General features: G+C 49.5%; 1 protein-coding gene and 1 pseudogene across 6 annotated transcripts in view; both read right to left on the reverse strand.

Annotated features, from left to right (window-relative positions):
- Nucleotides 1–5,072: 5,072 nt before the first annotated feature.
- LOC120097201 (U6 spliceosomal RNA) lies at nt 5,073–5,164 on the reverse strand (annotated as a pseudogene).
- A 3,139-nt stretch (nt 5,165–8,303) lies between these two features.
- Nucleotides 8,304–16,200, reverse strand: part of Adk (adenosine kinase) — a 381,245-nt gene continuing 373,348 nt past the window's right edge. For 4 of the 6 annotated variants that reach the window (XM_087585014.1, NM_012895.3, XM_087585013.1 and 1 more), the window contains 1 exon segment: nt 8,304–9,066. In XM_087585014.1, the coding sequence (XP_087441140.1) occupies nt 8,942–9,066 (125 nt within the window). In that variant the 3' untranslated portion in view covers nt 8,304–8,941. 6 annotated transcript variants of the gene reach the window in all.

Genomic DNA, 16,200 nt, shown 5'->3' on the forward strand with positions numbered 1-16,200 from the left:
TGTTTTGAGATTTCTACTTTTATTAAGTATACGTGTGCTGGGGGGTATGCATAAGACAGGGATATCGACACCCCTGAAGTGAGAACCGAGACTAGAACTCAGATCCTCTGTAAGAGCGATACACACTCTTGACCGCAGAGCCATCTCTCCGCTCTCTACCCTGGACTTGTACAGGATGGTGGGGTTTGAACTCAGGTCTTCCTGCCTGCGTGGCAGCTGCTCTTTCTCAGGGAACCGCATCAGGACCTCTGCCCCCAACACCATCTTCTCAGGACAGGCGGTCACGTGACAAGGCAACAGATTGGCTAGCGTTAGAGTCTGCACGGCGTTGATTTGGCTGCTCTTAACCAATGAAAGCAAACAGTTCACACAGTGGATAGACAAGGCCTGGGGGCAATGACACTTAGTTATGTGAGGAGCATGGCGACTGCTCAGACTGCGTTTCTGCTTTTGTCTTTGTTAACACGCAGCCTTCGTTCTTACAGCAAGACGCCCTCTCTCTGGAGCAGCCCAACGTCCCCAGGATGAGGAACGTGGTGATCCTGTGCTGAGGACTCGCCCATCATCGTTTACTGGGTTAGAAAATGGCGGCAGCCCAGATCGAAGGGCTGAGGGTCCTCACACAGGCACACCACGTCCATGCTCCGCCTGCCTTCAAACTGGCTGGCAGGGAGACGGTAGGTCCTTACACAGTGAGACCGCGAGGGGTTTCCCTTAGCAGCTTCAGCTGGAAAGTGCCTGACCATAGAACTCAATGCGTGGTTGGTTAAGTATTAGTTGCTTTTTAGACGAGGAAGGGGTTATTTTGATGCCATTTTTTTTTGAGGTGTCAGTCCATGGTCTTTGGCGCCACGAATCCAGGGCCACAGCAAGCCTGAACATGATGGTGGGAAGGGCCTGTGGAGGGCAGGCTGTTTAGTGCACAGCAGATGGGAAACTCAGGGATAAGAATTCTCACTGCGCCCTACCTTCTGTGTGTAGGCTTTACCTCCTAAAATTTCCAGAACCTTCCAAAATCATACCATTACATGAGCCTGTGTGTGTGTGTTGGGGGAGGGCATCTTCTATTCACACCATGAGATTATTGAATGGGATCGACTGACCACAAGACAGAATTCCACCAGTCCTTGAAGCCAGGAGCTTTTTTTTTTAACAGAGGCAGGAGAATGAAGCTTTTTTGCTGGCCACTCAGTAAGGCTAAGTCACCAACAACTAGCACTTTCACTGTAATGCTGGGCCTTCTGTTAGAAAATTTACTTTAAGGGGTGAGTGTGTCTCCCCCTCTCTGTGAACTAGGTCACAACTACTTTCTTTCTAGTCATGAAGAAAATACAAATCCAAAAATCTAATTTACACACTCTTAATAGATGCAGATTGTGGAACTGGGCTGGTGTGGTACAGCTGGTTGAGCCTTACCTAGTGTGTGTGTACAGGACAGAGTGGCCTCAGAACTTAGGAGGTGGAGGCAGGAGGATTAGGAGTCCGAGGTCTTTATTACACAGTAAGTATGAGACCGGCCTGGACTGTAATAGCCTTTCCTTTCTCAACAAACAGAGACTCAGTGTGAGGCTCAACCTTACTCAGTTGAGTAGGTGGGGGACAGCACCCACAACCTTCTTAGTCTCCCAGGATAAGCCCATGTTTTCCCAGAGTGTGCTGGCTTCAGTAAGAATGGCCCCCATAGGCTCACAGCCTTGATTGCCTAGCAAGTGGCACTATTTGAAAGGATTAGGAGGTGTGGCCATATTGGGGTAGATGCTGTCTTGTTGGAGGAAGCCTGTTACTGGGGGTGGGTTCTGGGGTTTCAAAAGCCAACTCCAGTCCCGATCTACCTCTCCCTGCTGACTGTGGATACAGAGGAAGAGCTCTCAGCTTCTTCTTCATGCCCGTGTCTGCCTGCAGGCCGCCATGCTCCCTGCCACGATGATCATGGACTAAGCCTCTGCAACTGTAAGCTGGCCCCAAGTAAATGCTTTCTGTTATGACAGAGTTGTTGTGGTCACGGTCCTCTTCATAGCAATAGAAATACACTGTGTCTGAAAGCCACTCTCTGTAGAGAATAGGGAAGCCCCTTAGGTGCTCACAGGGAAGTGAGACCGCCCCCCAATCACAGCCCAACTGCCCATGACATTGGCTCCACGAAGACAAAGCCCGAGAAGCCACGGTGCTGATGCACATGTGAGCTACTCAGAAAGCATCTGTTGATTGAAGGAACTGCCTGAGGAAGTGGATCTTATAGGGGTGGCTGTTGAATTACGGTATGGGAAACAATGCATATTTGGACATGGTGGCTCAGGCCTGTAATCCTAGCACTAGGCGATGGAGCAGGATTGCCCGTAACTCCACACCAGCCTGCTCTACAAAGCCTCATCACACACATGCACGCGCGCGCGCGCGCACACACACACACACACAGAGACACACACAGACACAGGTACACACAGACTCACACACACGCACACATACACACACATGCACACACACAGAGACACACACACACACAGAGACACACACAGACACAGGTACACACAGACTCACACAGACACACGCACACATACACACATGCACACACAGAGACACACACACACACAGAGACACACACAGACAGGTACACACAGACTCACACACACCCGCGCACACCCGCACACATACACACACATGCACACACATACACATATGCATACACACATGCACACGCACACACACACATACAGAGACACACAGAGACACATGTACACACAGATGCACACAGGCACACACACACACGGGCTCGGGATATGGCTTACCTGGCATACAGAGCCCTGGGTTCAATTCCCAGCACCACTGAACTACCAAGACTGGATGTGGTGGTACACCCCTCAATCTCAGCACTCGGGAGAGGGCAAGAGGGATCAGAAGTTCAAGGTCGTCTTTCACTACAGGAGTTCAAGGCCAGCCTAGGCTACTTGTGACCTTGTTTCAAACAAGCAAAAGAGATAGTTTTATATTTTCGTTATGGTTTTGAGACATGATCTTACTGTGTATCCCCGGCTGGCCAAGAACTCACTGAGCTCTACCTACCTCTGCCTCCTGAGAGCAGGGATTAAAGGTGTGCAGCACCACGCTTGGCTTCGTTTTCACTTTGTTTTATTAACCAATTTATTAACCAAGCAGGAGAGATGCCATAGGAACTTAAAACCCTTTCTGGGACCTGAACTCACCCCCTTAGACTGCTGAGCTGTCTCCTCAGTTCCTCCCCACCTTCCTTTACATGCATGTATGTCTGTGCACCACAGTCATGACTGGTGCACACAGAACGCAGAAGAGATCATCCCACAAGTAGTCCTTTGACCTCCATGTGCATGGTGGGGCACACTTCCACCCTACATATACACAAAAAATTAAAATAGACCAGCACTTGGGAGACAGATCTGTTGAGTTCAAAACTACCCTGGCATACACTGAGTTCCAGGATAGCCAGATGTGACAGAATAAATAATATAAAACTTCCTCCCTCCCCCATCCCTCCCCCTCCCTCCCCCTCCTTCCTTCCCTCCCTCCCTTCATAGTCCCTATATGTAACCCAGACTAACCTTGAATTCGAGAGCCTCCTGCTGGGATTACAGCTGTGTCACTACACGGGGCCTCTGGTCTTTGTAAGAGATCATCCGCTGGCTTTTCTGTTGTTAGTGGCAGATGGCCACCTGTATACTGTATAGGGATTTCAGAAAGCTGCCCCCAGCCCTCACTGGGGTTCTGCTCACTAAGAGGCCCTGGGGGAAAGACTCACTAACAAACTGTTTCACAGTAAGGGTCAAACACAGTTCCTTGCAGTGGGAGGGCTGGAGGTCCCTTTCCTTTTTGACTGTTGGCCTGACCCTCTCATCAGTGGTACCTTGGGACCTTCTTGAGCTTCAAATTGCTTGGACCTCTCCTGGCAACTCCACTGCTTCCAGCTCCAGAAAGCTCTCTGCTTTCATAGGCTCCTGGGAGTAGACTAAGTCCCTGGATATTCCAGTAGAGTCTTTCTTAAGGTGGAACCTTCAGTACATCTGCAGTTAACCCACACTCACAGGACTGGGGCCCAGGCATCCCTGTGGAAATAGTATGGCTTTCAGAGCCACAGGGCAGCCCGGCATCATCCTTCCATGTAAAGGAGATGGGAGACAGTCTTATCTTTTTGAAGGAAATCAACTGCAGACACCATTACACCCCAAACTTAGACAACCATAAACTGTGGTGCTAGTATTGAAGGACCCTAGTTCTTACTGAAGCATGAGCTGTTAGGAGGCTTGGCCTGGTAGAAAGTAGGTAGGTTATGGGGACCCTAAGGGCTTTCACCAGTGTCACACCCACAGCTTCAGGTCAAGACTAGGCCAAGTACCAGCTTCCTGCCTCGGGTCAAGGCTAGGCCAAGTTCCATTCTCCACCCATAGTTCTTGGGAGGAGCAGGGACATTCTTGAAAATTCCACAGAATGTATTGACTGACAGTCACCTGACCCTCTGGTCCCAGATAGAGTTTGAATGCATGTCCTATGCTTGCTAGCCAATAGATTCAAAGGTCAATATGCTTAGCCAATAAGTTTAAACTGTAACCTCGCCGATGCAACCTGTACCCCTAAAAAGTATAAAAACCGCTTGTTAACAGCCATTTGGGGTTGTCTTCCAGTAACTTGCCATGAGGGGATGATTGAAGGTTGACCGCAACGAGCCCAAAAGTAAACCTCTTGCGTTTGCATTGAACCCCATTCTTGTGCCTCACTTGGGGGGTCTCTTGGTAGTTAAGACTCACTTGGAGCCTACAGTATCAGGATCAGTTACAGTCATCTGCTGCATTTAAGACTTGAGCCTGGTGCATTCTGACACACCAGTAAGTGGGACTTGCTTAGAAAGCTGGCTTTGTGTGTATGCTCCTGATGAGACAGGACAGAGCAGGACAGAGCGTGTGGACAGAGCAGGGAGCAGCAGTTTGGTGGTCACAGGAAGGTCTGCAAGGTGAAGCCACCGAGGCTTGGAAGTCCTTGGGATATGGGAGCAACTTTGCAGAATGTTGCCTAGCAAAGGTAAAAAATGTATTTACATTTAATAATATATTAATATGGAATCCTTTGCAAAATTGTGTGTCATCCTTATACAGGGATGATGTAACTCTTCTCTGTATCGTGGTGTGTGCTACCAAAGCACAGGTAAAAGTATGATAGTTTTAAAAACCACAGCCTCAAGAGTCTCTCTCATATATATGTAATATGCACATACACATGCTATCTACATATAAGGCGGGATCTCATTATACAGTCCTGGCTGGCCTAGACTCACTCTGTAGACCAGGCTTGTCTTTGTACAGAGCCAGGATCTCTGAGAAGAAATGATGACCATATACTTCAGCTCTCCCAGACGGGTCTTTAAAAATGTGTTGTTTCATTGTTTTGTGTGTGTGTGTGTGTGTGTGTGTGTGTGTGTGTGTGTGTGTGTGTGTTTTGCCTGCACATGTCTGTGCACCATATGTGGGCAGTCTTGATCTGTGGAGGTTGAAAGAGAGAGGACGCTGGGTCCCTGGGACTGGAGCTGCAGACAGCGGTGAGCTGCCACGCTGGGTGCTGGGAATTGAACCGGAGTCCTCTGGAAGAGCAGCCAGGGCTCTTAACCCTTAGGACAAAATGCAGAAGTAAATATTCTGACTTGGGTTCGGCACTGGCTTCTTAGACATGACACTAGGGACACAAGTAAAAAACTGGACAGAACACCTCTAGAAGCAGAAGAGACAATCTATGTGATGGGAGAAAATATCAGTACTTCATAAGGTGGAATCTCATGGAATACACTGAAAATACAACTTACTAAGACGAGCTGTCCACTTACAGGTCAGAAAGGCTCTGGAACTGCAACAAACAGGATGAGTAACTCCCGGAGCCGACAGCACACAAAGAGATGCACAACACCAATGGGTAACTAGGGAAACCAAATCAGAGCCATTCGTACCCACTACGACAGTATAGAGTAGCAATAATATAGTTATTAATATGGAATCCTTTGCAAAATTGTGTGTATAGAGTAGCAAGCGTCAGCGTGTGAGGATGTGGGGACACTGGACACCTTGAGTGCTGCTAGTAGGAATCTCAAGGGGTGCAGCTATTACAGAAAAGTTTGGGGTGCCTCAAGAAGTCAGACAGAATTGCCAGATGCCCTGCAACCAGACCATGCTCACTGTCTTGTTCATCTGTTTGAGGTTTGGTCCCCAGAGAGGCGGCATAGATGTGGAGTCCCTTATAAAGCCAGGAATAGTGGTGTGTGCTTGTAACCTCTGTACTGTGGAGGCAGAGGCAGAGACAGGTAGATCCTGGGACCTGGTGCCCAGCCCAGTCTAATCAAGTTTCAGGTTGAGAAGAAACCCTGTCTCCACAAGTGGGGTGGATACCACATGAAGGGCATCTGAGGTTGACTTCTGGCCCCCACATACATATGCTTGCACCCGAATTTACATGCACACTCACACCAACACCTGCACATCCACACTGACACCTGCACACTCACCCAACACCTGCACACTCACACTAACACCTGCACATCCATACTGACACCTGCACACTCACACCGACACTTGCACATCCACACTGACACCTGCACACTCACACCGACACTTGCACATCCACACCAACACCTGGACATCCACACTGACACCTGCACACTCACCCAACACCTGCACACTCACACCGACACCTGCACATCCACACTGACACCTGCACACTCACCCAACACCTGCACACTCACACCGATACCTGCACACCCACACTGACACCTGCACACCCACACTAACACCTGCACATCCATACTGACACCTGCACACTCACACCAACACCTGCACATCCACACTGACACCTGCACACTCACACCGACACTTGCACATCCACACCAACACCTGGACATCCACACTGACACCTGCACACTCACACCGACACTTGCACATCCACACTGACACCTGCACACTCACCCAACACCTGCACACTCACACCGACACCTGCACATCCACACTGACACCTGCACACTCACCCAACACCTGCACACTCACACCGATACCTGCACACCCACACTAACACCTGCACATCCATACTGACACCTGCACACTCACACCAACACTTGCACATCCACACTGACACCTGGACATCTACACTGACACCTGCACACTCACACCAACACCTGCACATCCACGCCAACACCTGCACACTTACACCTGCATGCTCACACTGACACCTGCATGCTCACACTGACACCTGCACACTCACACCAACACCTGCACACTCACACCAACACCTGCACACTTACACCAACACTTGCACATCCACACTGACACCTGGACATCCACACTGACACCTGCATGCTCACACTGACACCTGCACACTCACACCAACACCTGCACACTTACACCAACACCTGCACACTTACACCAACACTTGCACATCCACGCCAACACCTGCACATCCACACTGACACCTGCATGCTCACACTGACACCTGCACACTCACACCAACACCTGCACACTCACACCAACACCTGCACACTTACACTAACACCTGCATGCTCACACTGACAGCTGCACGCTCACACCGACACCTGGATGCTCACACTAACACCTGCATGCTCACACCGACACCTGCATATCTACACACAGGCAACCCCCAAACCCTCAAACCATGGCCCCTTCAGTAGTCTGTCTCTGATTATGGAGACAGGCAGTGATGAGTGTTGGACTAAGGATGTGAAACTGGAACTGGAACATACTCTGAAGGCAGTGCAAAAATCGCTTCTACTTTGTGAAATAGCCCAGGCTGGCCCTGAGGTCATCTGCCTCAGTGCTAGGATTACACCACAGCCAGAGGGAAAGGGAAACTCTACAGTTGTTTTGGAATTCTTTTTTCTTAGTTCCTTGTAAAGGTTACAGATGACCAGGGGTGGTGGGGCAGAGGCAAGTGGATCTCTGTGAGTTGGAGGCCACCCTGATCTACACTGACAATTCTAGGCCACACAGAGCTGCACAGTGAGATCTTACCTCAAACAAAAAAACAAACAAACAAACAAACAAACAAACAGGAAAAAGTTACATATGGCCTAGTAATTCTATTCCTATTGTCTTCCTGAGAGAAATGAAAACACACACAAAAAGAGTGCTTACTGGTCACTTATGTTATTGTATGTGTATATGTATTATATATATTTATATGTGATATTCTATATTTTTACCTCACCCCATCAATAAAATCACATAGGACCCAGTACTAAATACTCTTTCTTCCTTATTTTACTGAGCACAAGCAAGACAGAAAGAAAATCCCTATGTGGCAGTTTTTTATTTGTATCAAATTACAGAGTACCATGAGTAGGCAGAGGTTACAATCTGAGCACAGCGCAAAGCTGGGATTAGTCAGCTGTCCCCCCAAGTCCACCGGGTGTCGCAGCACATGGAAGAGCTTATGCGGGGCAATGTGGTGTGCGTCAACGTTTCTGTACCTTATTTGACAATTATCAGGAATATATATGACATGTGTGCACACACGCTTCCAAATTAAACACATTTATATAAAAAGCTCAAGAATGACGTTAGCATTAATCTCTTTAAAAAGTCTATCATATTAAATTGCACCCGCATTAGAAGCAGAAATATAAAAAAAAATCAACTTACTAAATACTGATGAATTTATAAACAATTGAAAAGGAACTTAAAAGTTTCTACTGAAATGTTGGATTCCTGTGTGACATTTAAGAGGCACTAACAGACTATGGAAATAAACATTTTTCCCCAGATTTTGAGAGACTAAAGGTTCTAGGAGTAGCACTGAGCCCTCTACGGTAATAATGAGAATCATGGTGGGCAAAGACAGAAGATAATGTTATTCTTTCTCAAGGCAGGAACGCTCAGGACGTGGTCTCTGCAGTCTCCACTCCACAGCCTGAGTTGCTTTTCTTCCGTCAGTGGAAGTTTGGCTTCTCAGGAAAAGTACAGCCAGTTCGCCTAATGATGACGCTCGCTGCATAGTGCCCGGCCCGGATGCATTCAGTCAGAGGCTTGTTGGAGACCAGCTGAGACAGAAACCCTAGGACAGACAGAAGAACGGGCGTGAGTGCTGTGCGTACGAGAGCTCGGCTGCCTGCAGCCCAGTGCCGCTGATCTCCAAGTGTCACCATAATGGTTAATCTTGACTGTCAACTCGATGGACGGAGAGGCTCCCCGGGGCACCAGCAGAGTTGCTCTGGGTCGGCCACATGTTGGTAACTGTGGGAGGGAGCGACACTTGCCCTGCCTGTGAGCGGCACCACCTGGGGGGCAGCTGGGCCTGAGGGAATGAATGATACCTGGAAGAGCAGTGGGCACTGCTGTGAGCTGCTGTGGCCTCCTGCCACCTGTGCACGTGTGAGAACCAGACCCGTCCTCATTGAAGCTCTGGGTCAGAGTAATGAAGTCTGACATACGCATTACACACACTCAGGAAGAGTCCACAGCAAGCACCACGGAAACCTATCACGGAGGGTCTTTGTCGATAAAGTTATGGCTGAACTCTCCCCCTTCCTGTGGACTCCTTCTATGTTGTTATTCCTAGAACAGTGCTCTTTCAAGAGAAACGCATCTCCACAGAGAACGCAGCGTGCTGTAGCTGTGCCGTGGGCACTGCAGTCTCAGCACTGGAGGCAGAGACAGGAGAGTCATGGAGAGCCTGTGTCACAGAAGATGTGCTCTCCCGAGGTGGCACTGAACAGCACTAACTTCCTGGCTGGGTGCTGCAGGTAGCCTGACGTTAACCTAAAGCTAAATGCAGACCTGCACTGCAGACGCTTCCTCTAGGACCGAATGAGAGGAGTCAGGGTTGCTTTCCTTCTAGAAACGGTTGAAAGAAAGGCAAATGGCGTGAAACCAAAATCTTTAAGTACCACACATCAGCCACAGAGGGAGGAACAAACGAGGAGTAGTAGCAATGACTCCACTTGGCCGTGCGTGGTCATCGGGTCACACACGAGTGGACAAGCCAGGCTTGTCTCCATCAGGGCGCTGAGAAGACGGATGGCGAGTGTGAGGAAGCCGAGACAGACATAGTTCTAGACAGACTGACTAGATGGATGGAGAAAGAGGAAGACAGTGTAAACCAGGGGGGCGTGGCCATGTCGCCATGGGCGTTGTGCACTACAAACAAGGTCAGCGCAGCCTCAGACCGGCCACATTGGATGAAACAGACACTTTTCCCAGTGCACAGGTTGTCAAAGCTCAAGCTCACATGGCCTGACTGTGGCCACTGTAAGTAAAGGCCACAGCAGGGGTGCAGCACCTGTGACCCCAGGCAGGGCAGGGGCAGGGGCAGGGGCAGAGGCAGGTGGGTCTCTGATGTCCAGGACCTTGCCTCAGAAAGCTTCTCACAGAGTATCCCGGGCATTCTTCATGTGGGTGAACCCATGCCCACCTCAGGAGTGCCTCAGTCCCAAACTGCCTTCTGTTCTTACTGTCAGTGCTCAGGTCTACACCAGGCTGCTTCTTACCAAAGGCCACGATGAGAGGCGTCACTGTGAATCCCACCGAATGGTTAAGAAGAGATGGAGAGATTCTCTAGAAAACTACAAGAAGGAGGTGCTTTGTGCGTCAATGCTGACACAAGCCCTACTCTGACAAGCAATGCTCCCTAGCAATACAGGCTGAGTATTCTGAAAAGACAGAAGTACCCTGAAGGAATCTGAACAAACCAAACCAAAGAGCACACTGAAAGAGACACGGGGGTGGGGGCACCGGAGAGGAGAGGTGGCTTTGACGATAGAGTACTCGCTGGTCTTAGAAAGTCTGGGTCAGGTTCCCAGCACCCACACAGTGGCTCACAAACTCTGCACCTCCAGTCCCAGAGGATCTGGCGCCCTCTGCTGACCTCTGTGATGCTCTTTCACCTAGGGAGGCCAAACATTCACATGTATGAACAAACCAAACTGACAGCCAGTACAGATAAAGAGCAGAAGCCGGTGTGCTGGGGCACACCTCGTCCCAGGACTCAGGGGTGAGAGGCAGATGGAATCTGAGTTTGAGGACAGCCTGGTCTGCAGAGTGAGGACCTGTCCCAACCCCAGGTCCCCGAACAAGGAAAGAGCCAATCAGATGGCTTCTCAAATGAAAGTGCTTGCCTTGCACACCCCATAACCTGAGTTCTGTTCCCTGACTCCATTATGGACAGGTAGAACATCTGACTCCTGAACGTTGTTCTCTAACCTCCAAACAGGCGCATGGCGCGTGTACACACACACACTCGTGCACGCACATCACACACATACACGCACGCACACACGTACACACACCACACACACACAGATGCGCACGCACGTGCACACACACACACAGAAGCGCACGCACGCACATCACACACATACACGCATGCACACACGTACACACACCACACACACAGATGCGCACGCACGTGCACACACACGTGCACACACCCCCCACACACACACATACACATGCACACATACACATCACACACACGCACGCACACACAATATAACAAAACCTATGACAAAGTAGGGTTATCTCATGCTCTCGAGGTTGGATTGATATCTTTGGATATTGACATAATGTTAAGCCCAGTATGAAGACCTCAGACCATTCTAAAACATACAGAAAAGCCTTCGACAACATCTCATATCTATTCTTAATTTTAATAGGAACAGAAGGGAATTTTTCCACCTGAGAAAGAAATTTGTAAAAATCTACTGCTAATACTGTGAGGTGAATGATGAATATTCCACTTTCCCTTAAGACTAACCGTGAAGCAGGAATGTTTGCCCCGCCCCCTTGTGGCTTCCAGATGTAGCTCAGTTGGCCTCGGTCTGCGGTCTGCGGTCGGTCGCCTGTCGGTCGCCTGACTGCCTCATCCTCCCGGATGCCCCGCCCACGTGCTCTTCCCACTCTCATGGAGACTTCACTGGAGCAGAGCGAGCCTCTGGGGTGAAAAGGAAGTCCCTTCCAGTAGTTGAAGGAGCCAAGACTGTCCATGCCTGTGACTCAAAACAGGCCAGGCCAAGAGTGGTGCACACACTGTTAAGCCCAGCAGTCAGGAGGCAGAGGCAGGTGGTCCTCAGTGAGTTTGAGGCCAGCCTGGTCTACATAGGGAGTTCTAGACAACCAGGACTACACAGGGAGAGCCTATCTCATCACTCCCCTCGAAAAGAGTTGGAAAGTGTCATGGCCATCGGGTGGGTTGAAGCAGGGACACAGGTAAGTCCTCTACACTGCCATCAGCCAGAATTCCCAGTCTATTTTGTTTGGCACAGCAGGGTAGCACATCCTTTAATCCTAGCCCTTGGGAGCTGGTGGTGAGAAGGTACAGAGTTCAAGGTCATCCTCAGCCAAGAGTTTGAGGCCTGCCTGGGGGACAGAAGACTGCCCCAAAAACTGAAACAGAAACACTAATAGACCTTTGCACATATGCAAACGAGTCTAGAGTTCTATGAACTGCACTCGAGTGCACGCATTATGCGGTTATGTCTGTCAGTGAGTGAGTAAAACGTAATAGTCAAGGAGTTGTTTACTCGTGGTATCAAGCACATGAACTACCTCGGAGTGTACCTGAGAGAGAGCAGTGTAGGAAATGCCAAGGCAGCATGAAGGAAAAGAAGAGAAACCCAGACACCCGGGAGGGCGAGTGCTAGCAGGCCGAGGCCTCTCACTGACTCCTTGAAGAACCAACCAAGAGCTGACAAGAGGCCTTTAAAACTTGATGTACCTAAGCCCAGCTACTAGGGGGGCGAGGCAGGAGGCCTGTGCAAGTTCGATGTCTGTTTGGCATTGTTGGAAGACTCTTCCTCAAAAAACCAAAACAGAATAAAGAAAACAAGCCTGGGGTAGAGGGCTGGGGATACAGCTCAGCGGCAGAGTGTGGCCAACCTGGGAGAGGCCTTAGGTTCAGTTCCCCAGCACTGCAAACACAAAACCAACCAATCAACCCCAAAGTGAAACAAAAAATATGACTACGGCCTCTGAGAAATCTTTGTGACTTTGGGTCTGTGACACTAACTTCAGAAGTTCTCTGCCACTATGACAGACCCCTCCACCCCCCATTGTACAAGTCTTTTACAAAAGACAGAATAATTTGAATTTCATCAAAATTGCTTTGTACAAGGAATGACTCAATAAAAAAACAAAACAAAACAAAAACAAACAAAACCCCCAAAGAGAAACATGCTAAATTTACACAGGGTGTAGGGAGCACCATCATCTATTAAAGGCATGTAGCTCAGAATCACAGCAATGCCACGGAAGACTCACTAAAATGACAAATCGGCAAGACTGTCCGCATGAAGCCTGGGCACATGTGTGCGTCCGCCTGAACCCTAGGCAGAACGTAAAGGAAACATCATCATTACTACTGCCTGAGGATGTGACATGTGCGGGCACGAGTGCCTCAGAGGACGGCTTGTGGGGGCCGTTCTTTCCTTCATCTTTAGTGAGTTTAGGGACTTAGTTCAGGTTGCCAGCAAGTGCCTTACCCAGACAGCTGTCTTCCCAGCCCGGGGAACGGAAAAATCCCGGGGAACGGAAATGCTAAGACCACTTTGGAAACAATTTATCAGTGTTGGAGAAAGTTAACTCTGGGGCTGGAGAGATGGCTCAGTGGCTAAAACTGCAAGCCGCTCTTCCAGAGGACCATGGTTCCATTCCCAGCACCCACACCGCAACTTTAACTGTTGGTTAGCTCAAGTTCCAGGGAATCCAATGCCCTCCTCCGGCTTTCTAGGGCTCCAGGCACACATGTAGTGCACGGACACACAGGCAGGCAAGCACTCATACAAAAATAACGAATATCGTTTGAAAAAGTTACATTTACTGCTGTGTGACTCAGTCATTTTATTTCTAGCTGTTTGCTCAAGGTAAATGGATGCAGACACATTTGGACTTGTCAACGAACTGAACGCTCACTGTGGCTTTTCTGTGACAGTTTCCAATCGGATGGGATGGGGCCGGGAAGGAAACCGACAGGCGTGCCAGGGGTGGGTATGCCCACGGGGAAGGGCAGAGTGTGTGTCAAAGTTTATAAAACTGCACTTTAACATAGAGGAAGGAAGGAAGGAAGGAAGGAAGGAAGGAAGGAAGGAAGAAAGGAAGGAAGGAAGGAAGGAAGGAAGGAAGGAAGGAAGGAAAGCAGGCAGGCAGGCAGGCAGGGAGGGAAAAGGTGTGGTTACTAATAAGGTAGATCAAAACCAGAAAAACCTGTGCTACTGCCTGGGGAACCTGAGCTGACTGAGCTCAAAGGCTCAGGACAGGATAATGAGGAACGGATCTGCACGCACACTTCCGGGCCTTCCTCGAGGCCCGGGCAGCCTAGGGAGCAGGGTGGAGTGGAGGTTAATTTGAAGCTGTGCTACAATGACCTGTAGAGATCGCAGCAGATTTATGCCCTTCCCCTTCCCCTTCCCGGCCAGGCCCGGGGAATGCTCTGTATTTGATAAAATGTTTGTCCCGTTACAGAGGAGAGTTAATTTGCCTAATAGAATGATGTCTTTGGAAGAATGTGAACTCATTCTCTCAAGAGTACTTTTTGTCACGGTTTTCAGGTAACAGGCAAAGGTCAGTATAAACTTTCTGCCAAACCCTGAGACTGAAGCGTTCGGCCCACACAGTGGACGGGGCAGACGCCAGGTTCAGAGTGGGATCAGCTTACAATGGAAACATGTCTATTAGAACCCTTAGGAGCAACATCTGTTTTCCTCATTCTTCCTGCCATGATCGTTGTGAGAGACGCCTATGTTGTGGGACAGTCCGTGAGGCTGAGTGCGGGCAGCCTCCTCCTGAGAGGGAACCCTATGAAGAAGACTCTGCAGCGCCCTCAGGTCTCATTTACTCTGACAGGGAAACCTGGATGCTGACACAAGCCAAGACCTTCGGCCCCTGCAAAGTATCAGCTTTTCAATAATCTATTTTTAAAAACCGGCAAAGATGAACTACAGATAGTACATCATCAATTATAAGTGGGGCCTTCAAAAAGTAGTCTTATCACAAAGAATGTACAAATGTACTTACGTGCATGTTTATATTTAAAAATGATAGGGGCTCCTTTATAATGTGAATGAATAAGCAGCCTAAGCCCACTGCTGCCCCGACCTACAGATAGCGTCTGTTGCAGCTCTGGCTGGTTTGCAACAACCCATGTAGAGCAGGCTGGCCTCGAACTCAGAGACCCACCTACCCACCCTCCCAGTGCTGCAACTGAAGCTGCGAAGATGCTTCTGTATCTTTGACAATATATGTTCCGTGAAGCTGACTATTCAACAATGCTTACTCCTGCCCGAGTATTCATTAAGTGTGGATGTGGGGTGAGTGTGTTGTACCACGGCAAGCAGGGAGCACATGGGGTCTGAACTCAGGTCTGTAGCCCCACGGCAGGCACCTTTACACAGCAGCCACTCAGTCAGCCCCACACACCCATTTCTTCCTTTTTCAAATGTGTTTTTATGTGTATGGGTGTTACTACCTGCGTGTACACTTGTGTGCCAGGTGCCTGGTGCCCTTGGAGGCCGGAAGAGGGAATCAGATCCCCTGGTCCTGGAGTCACTCTCGGGGGACTGTGAACTGTCATCATACCTGGGTCCTCTGCAAGAGTGACCAGTGCTCTAGGCCAGCGAGCGAGCCGTCACCGCAGCCCCAGTCGCCTCCCTTTACTGCTCAGCCGTATTTAGCAGCACGTACCATGGCTTGGTCCTCATTTGCCTACAGGCTGAGGAGAAGGGCATGCTGGGTGCTGGGTCTTGTCGCTTACGGGTGAGACTGCCGTACACATTTGTGTACAGGTTTCTGTGCAGACATAAGTTTTGGACTCATTTGGGCGGCCAAGGAACACAATCGCTGGATCATATGGTAAGCATATGTGCAGTGTGGAAGGAACTGCCAGACTGTACTCCCAAGTGGCCATCCTAGTTTTCATTTTCACCAGCAGTGAATCAGAGTTTCTGGGGCTGCACATCTTTGCCATGTATGCCACACAAACAAACTCAAGACGCTGGTGAAACGAGAAGAGAGATGTGTTCCTCTCTGTTTTAGATGGCATCTCGCATGGCCCAGGTGTGTCCCCCACCGCTTCTCTCTCTCCTTTCTGGCTGAGATAACTTTAGATCCCTGGTCTTCCCAGGGGTTCATAGGTGCCTGCCTCCCCATCTAGCTGGCGTTCCCATATTATTGTTTTTGGTTTTGACCCAGGCATAGTGGT

Source organism: Rattus norvegicus, chromosome 15 (genome assembly GCF_021556685.1).
Source record: "Rattus norvegicus strain SHRSP/BbbUtx chromosome 15, alternate assembly SHRSP_T2T, whole genome shotgun sequence".
Taxonomy (NCBI): Eukaryota; Metazoa; Chordata; class Mammalia; order Rodentia; family Muridae; genus Rattus; species Rattus norvegicus.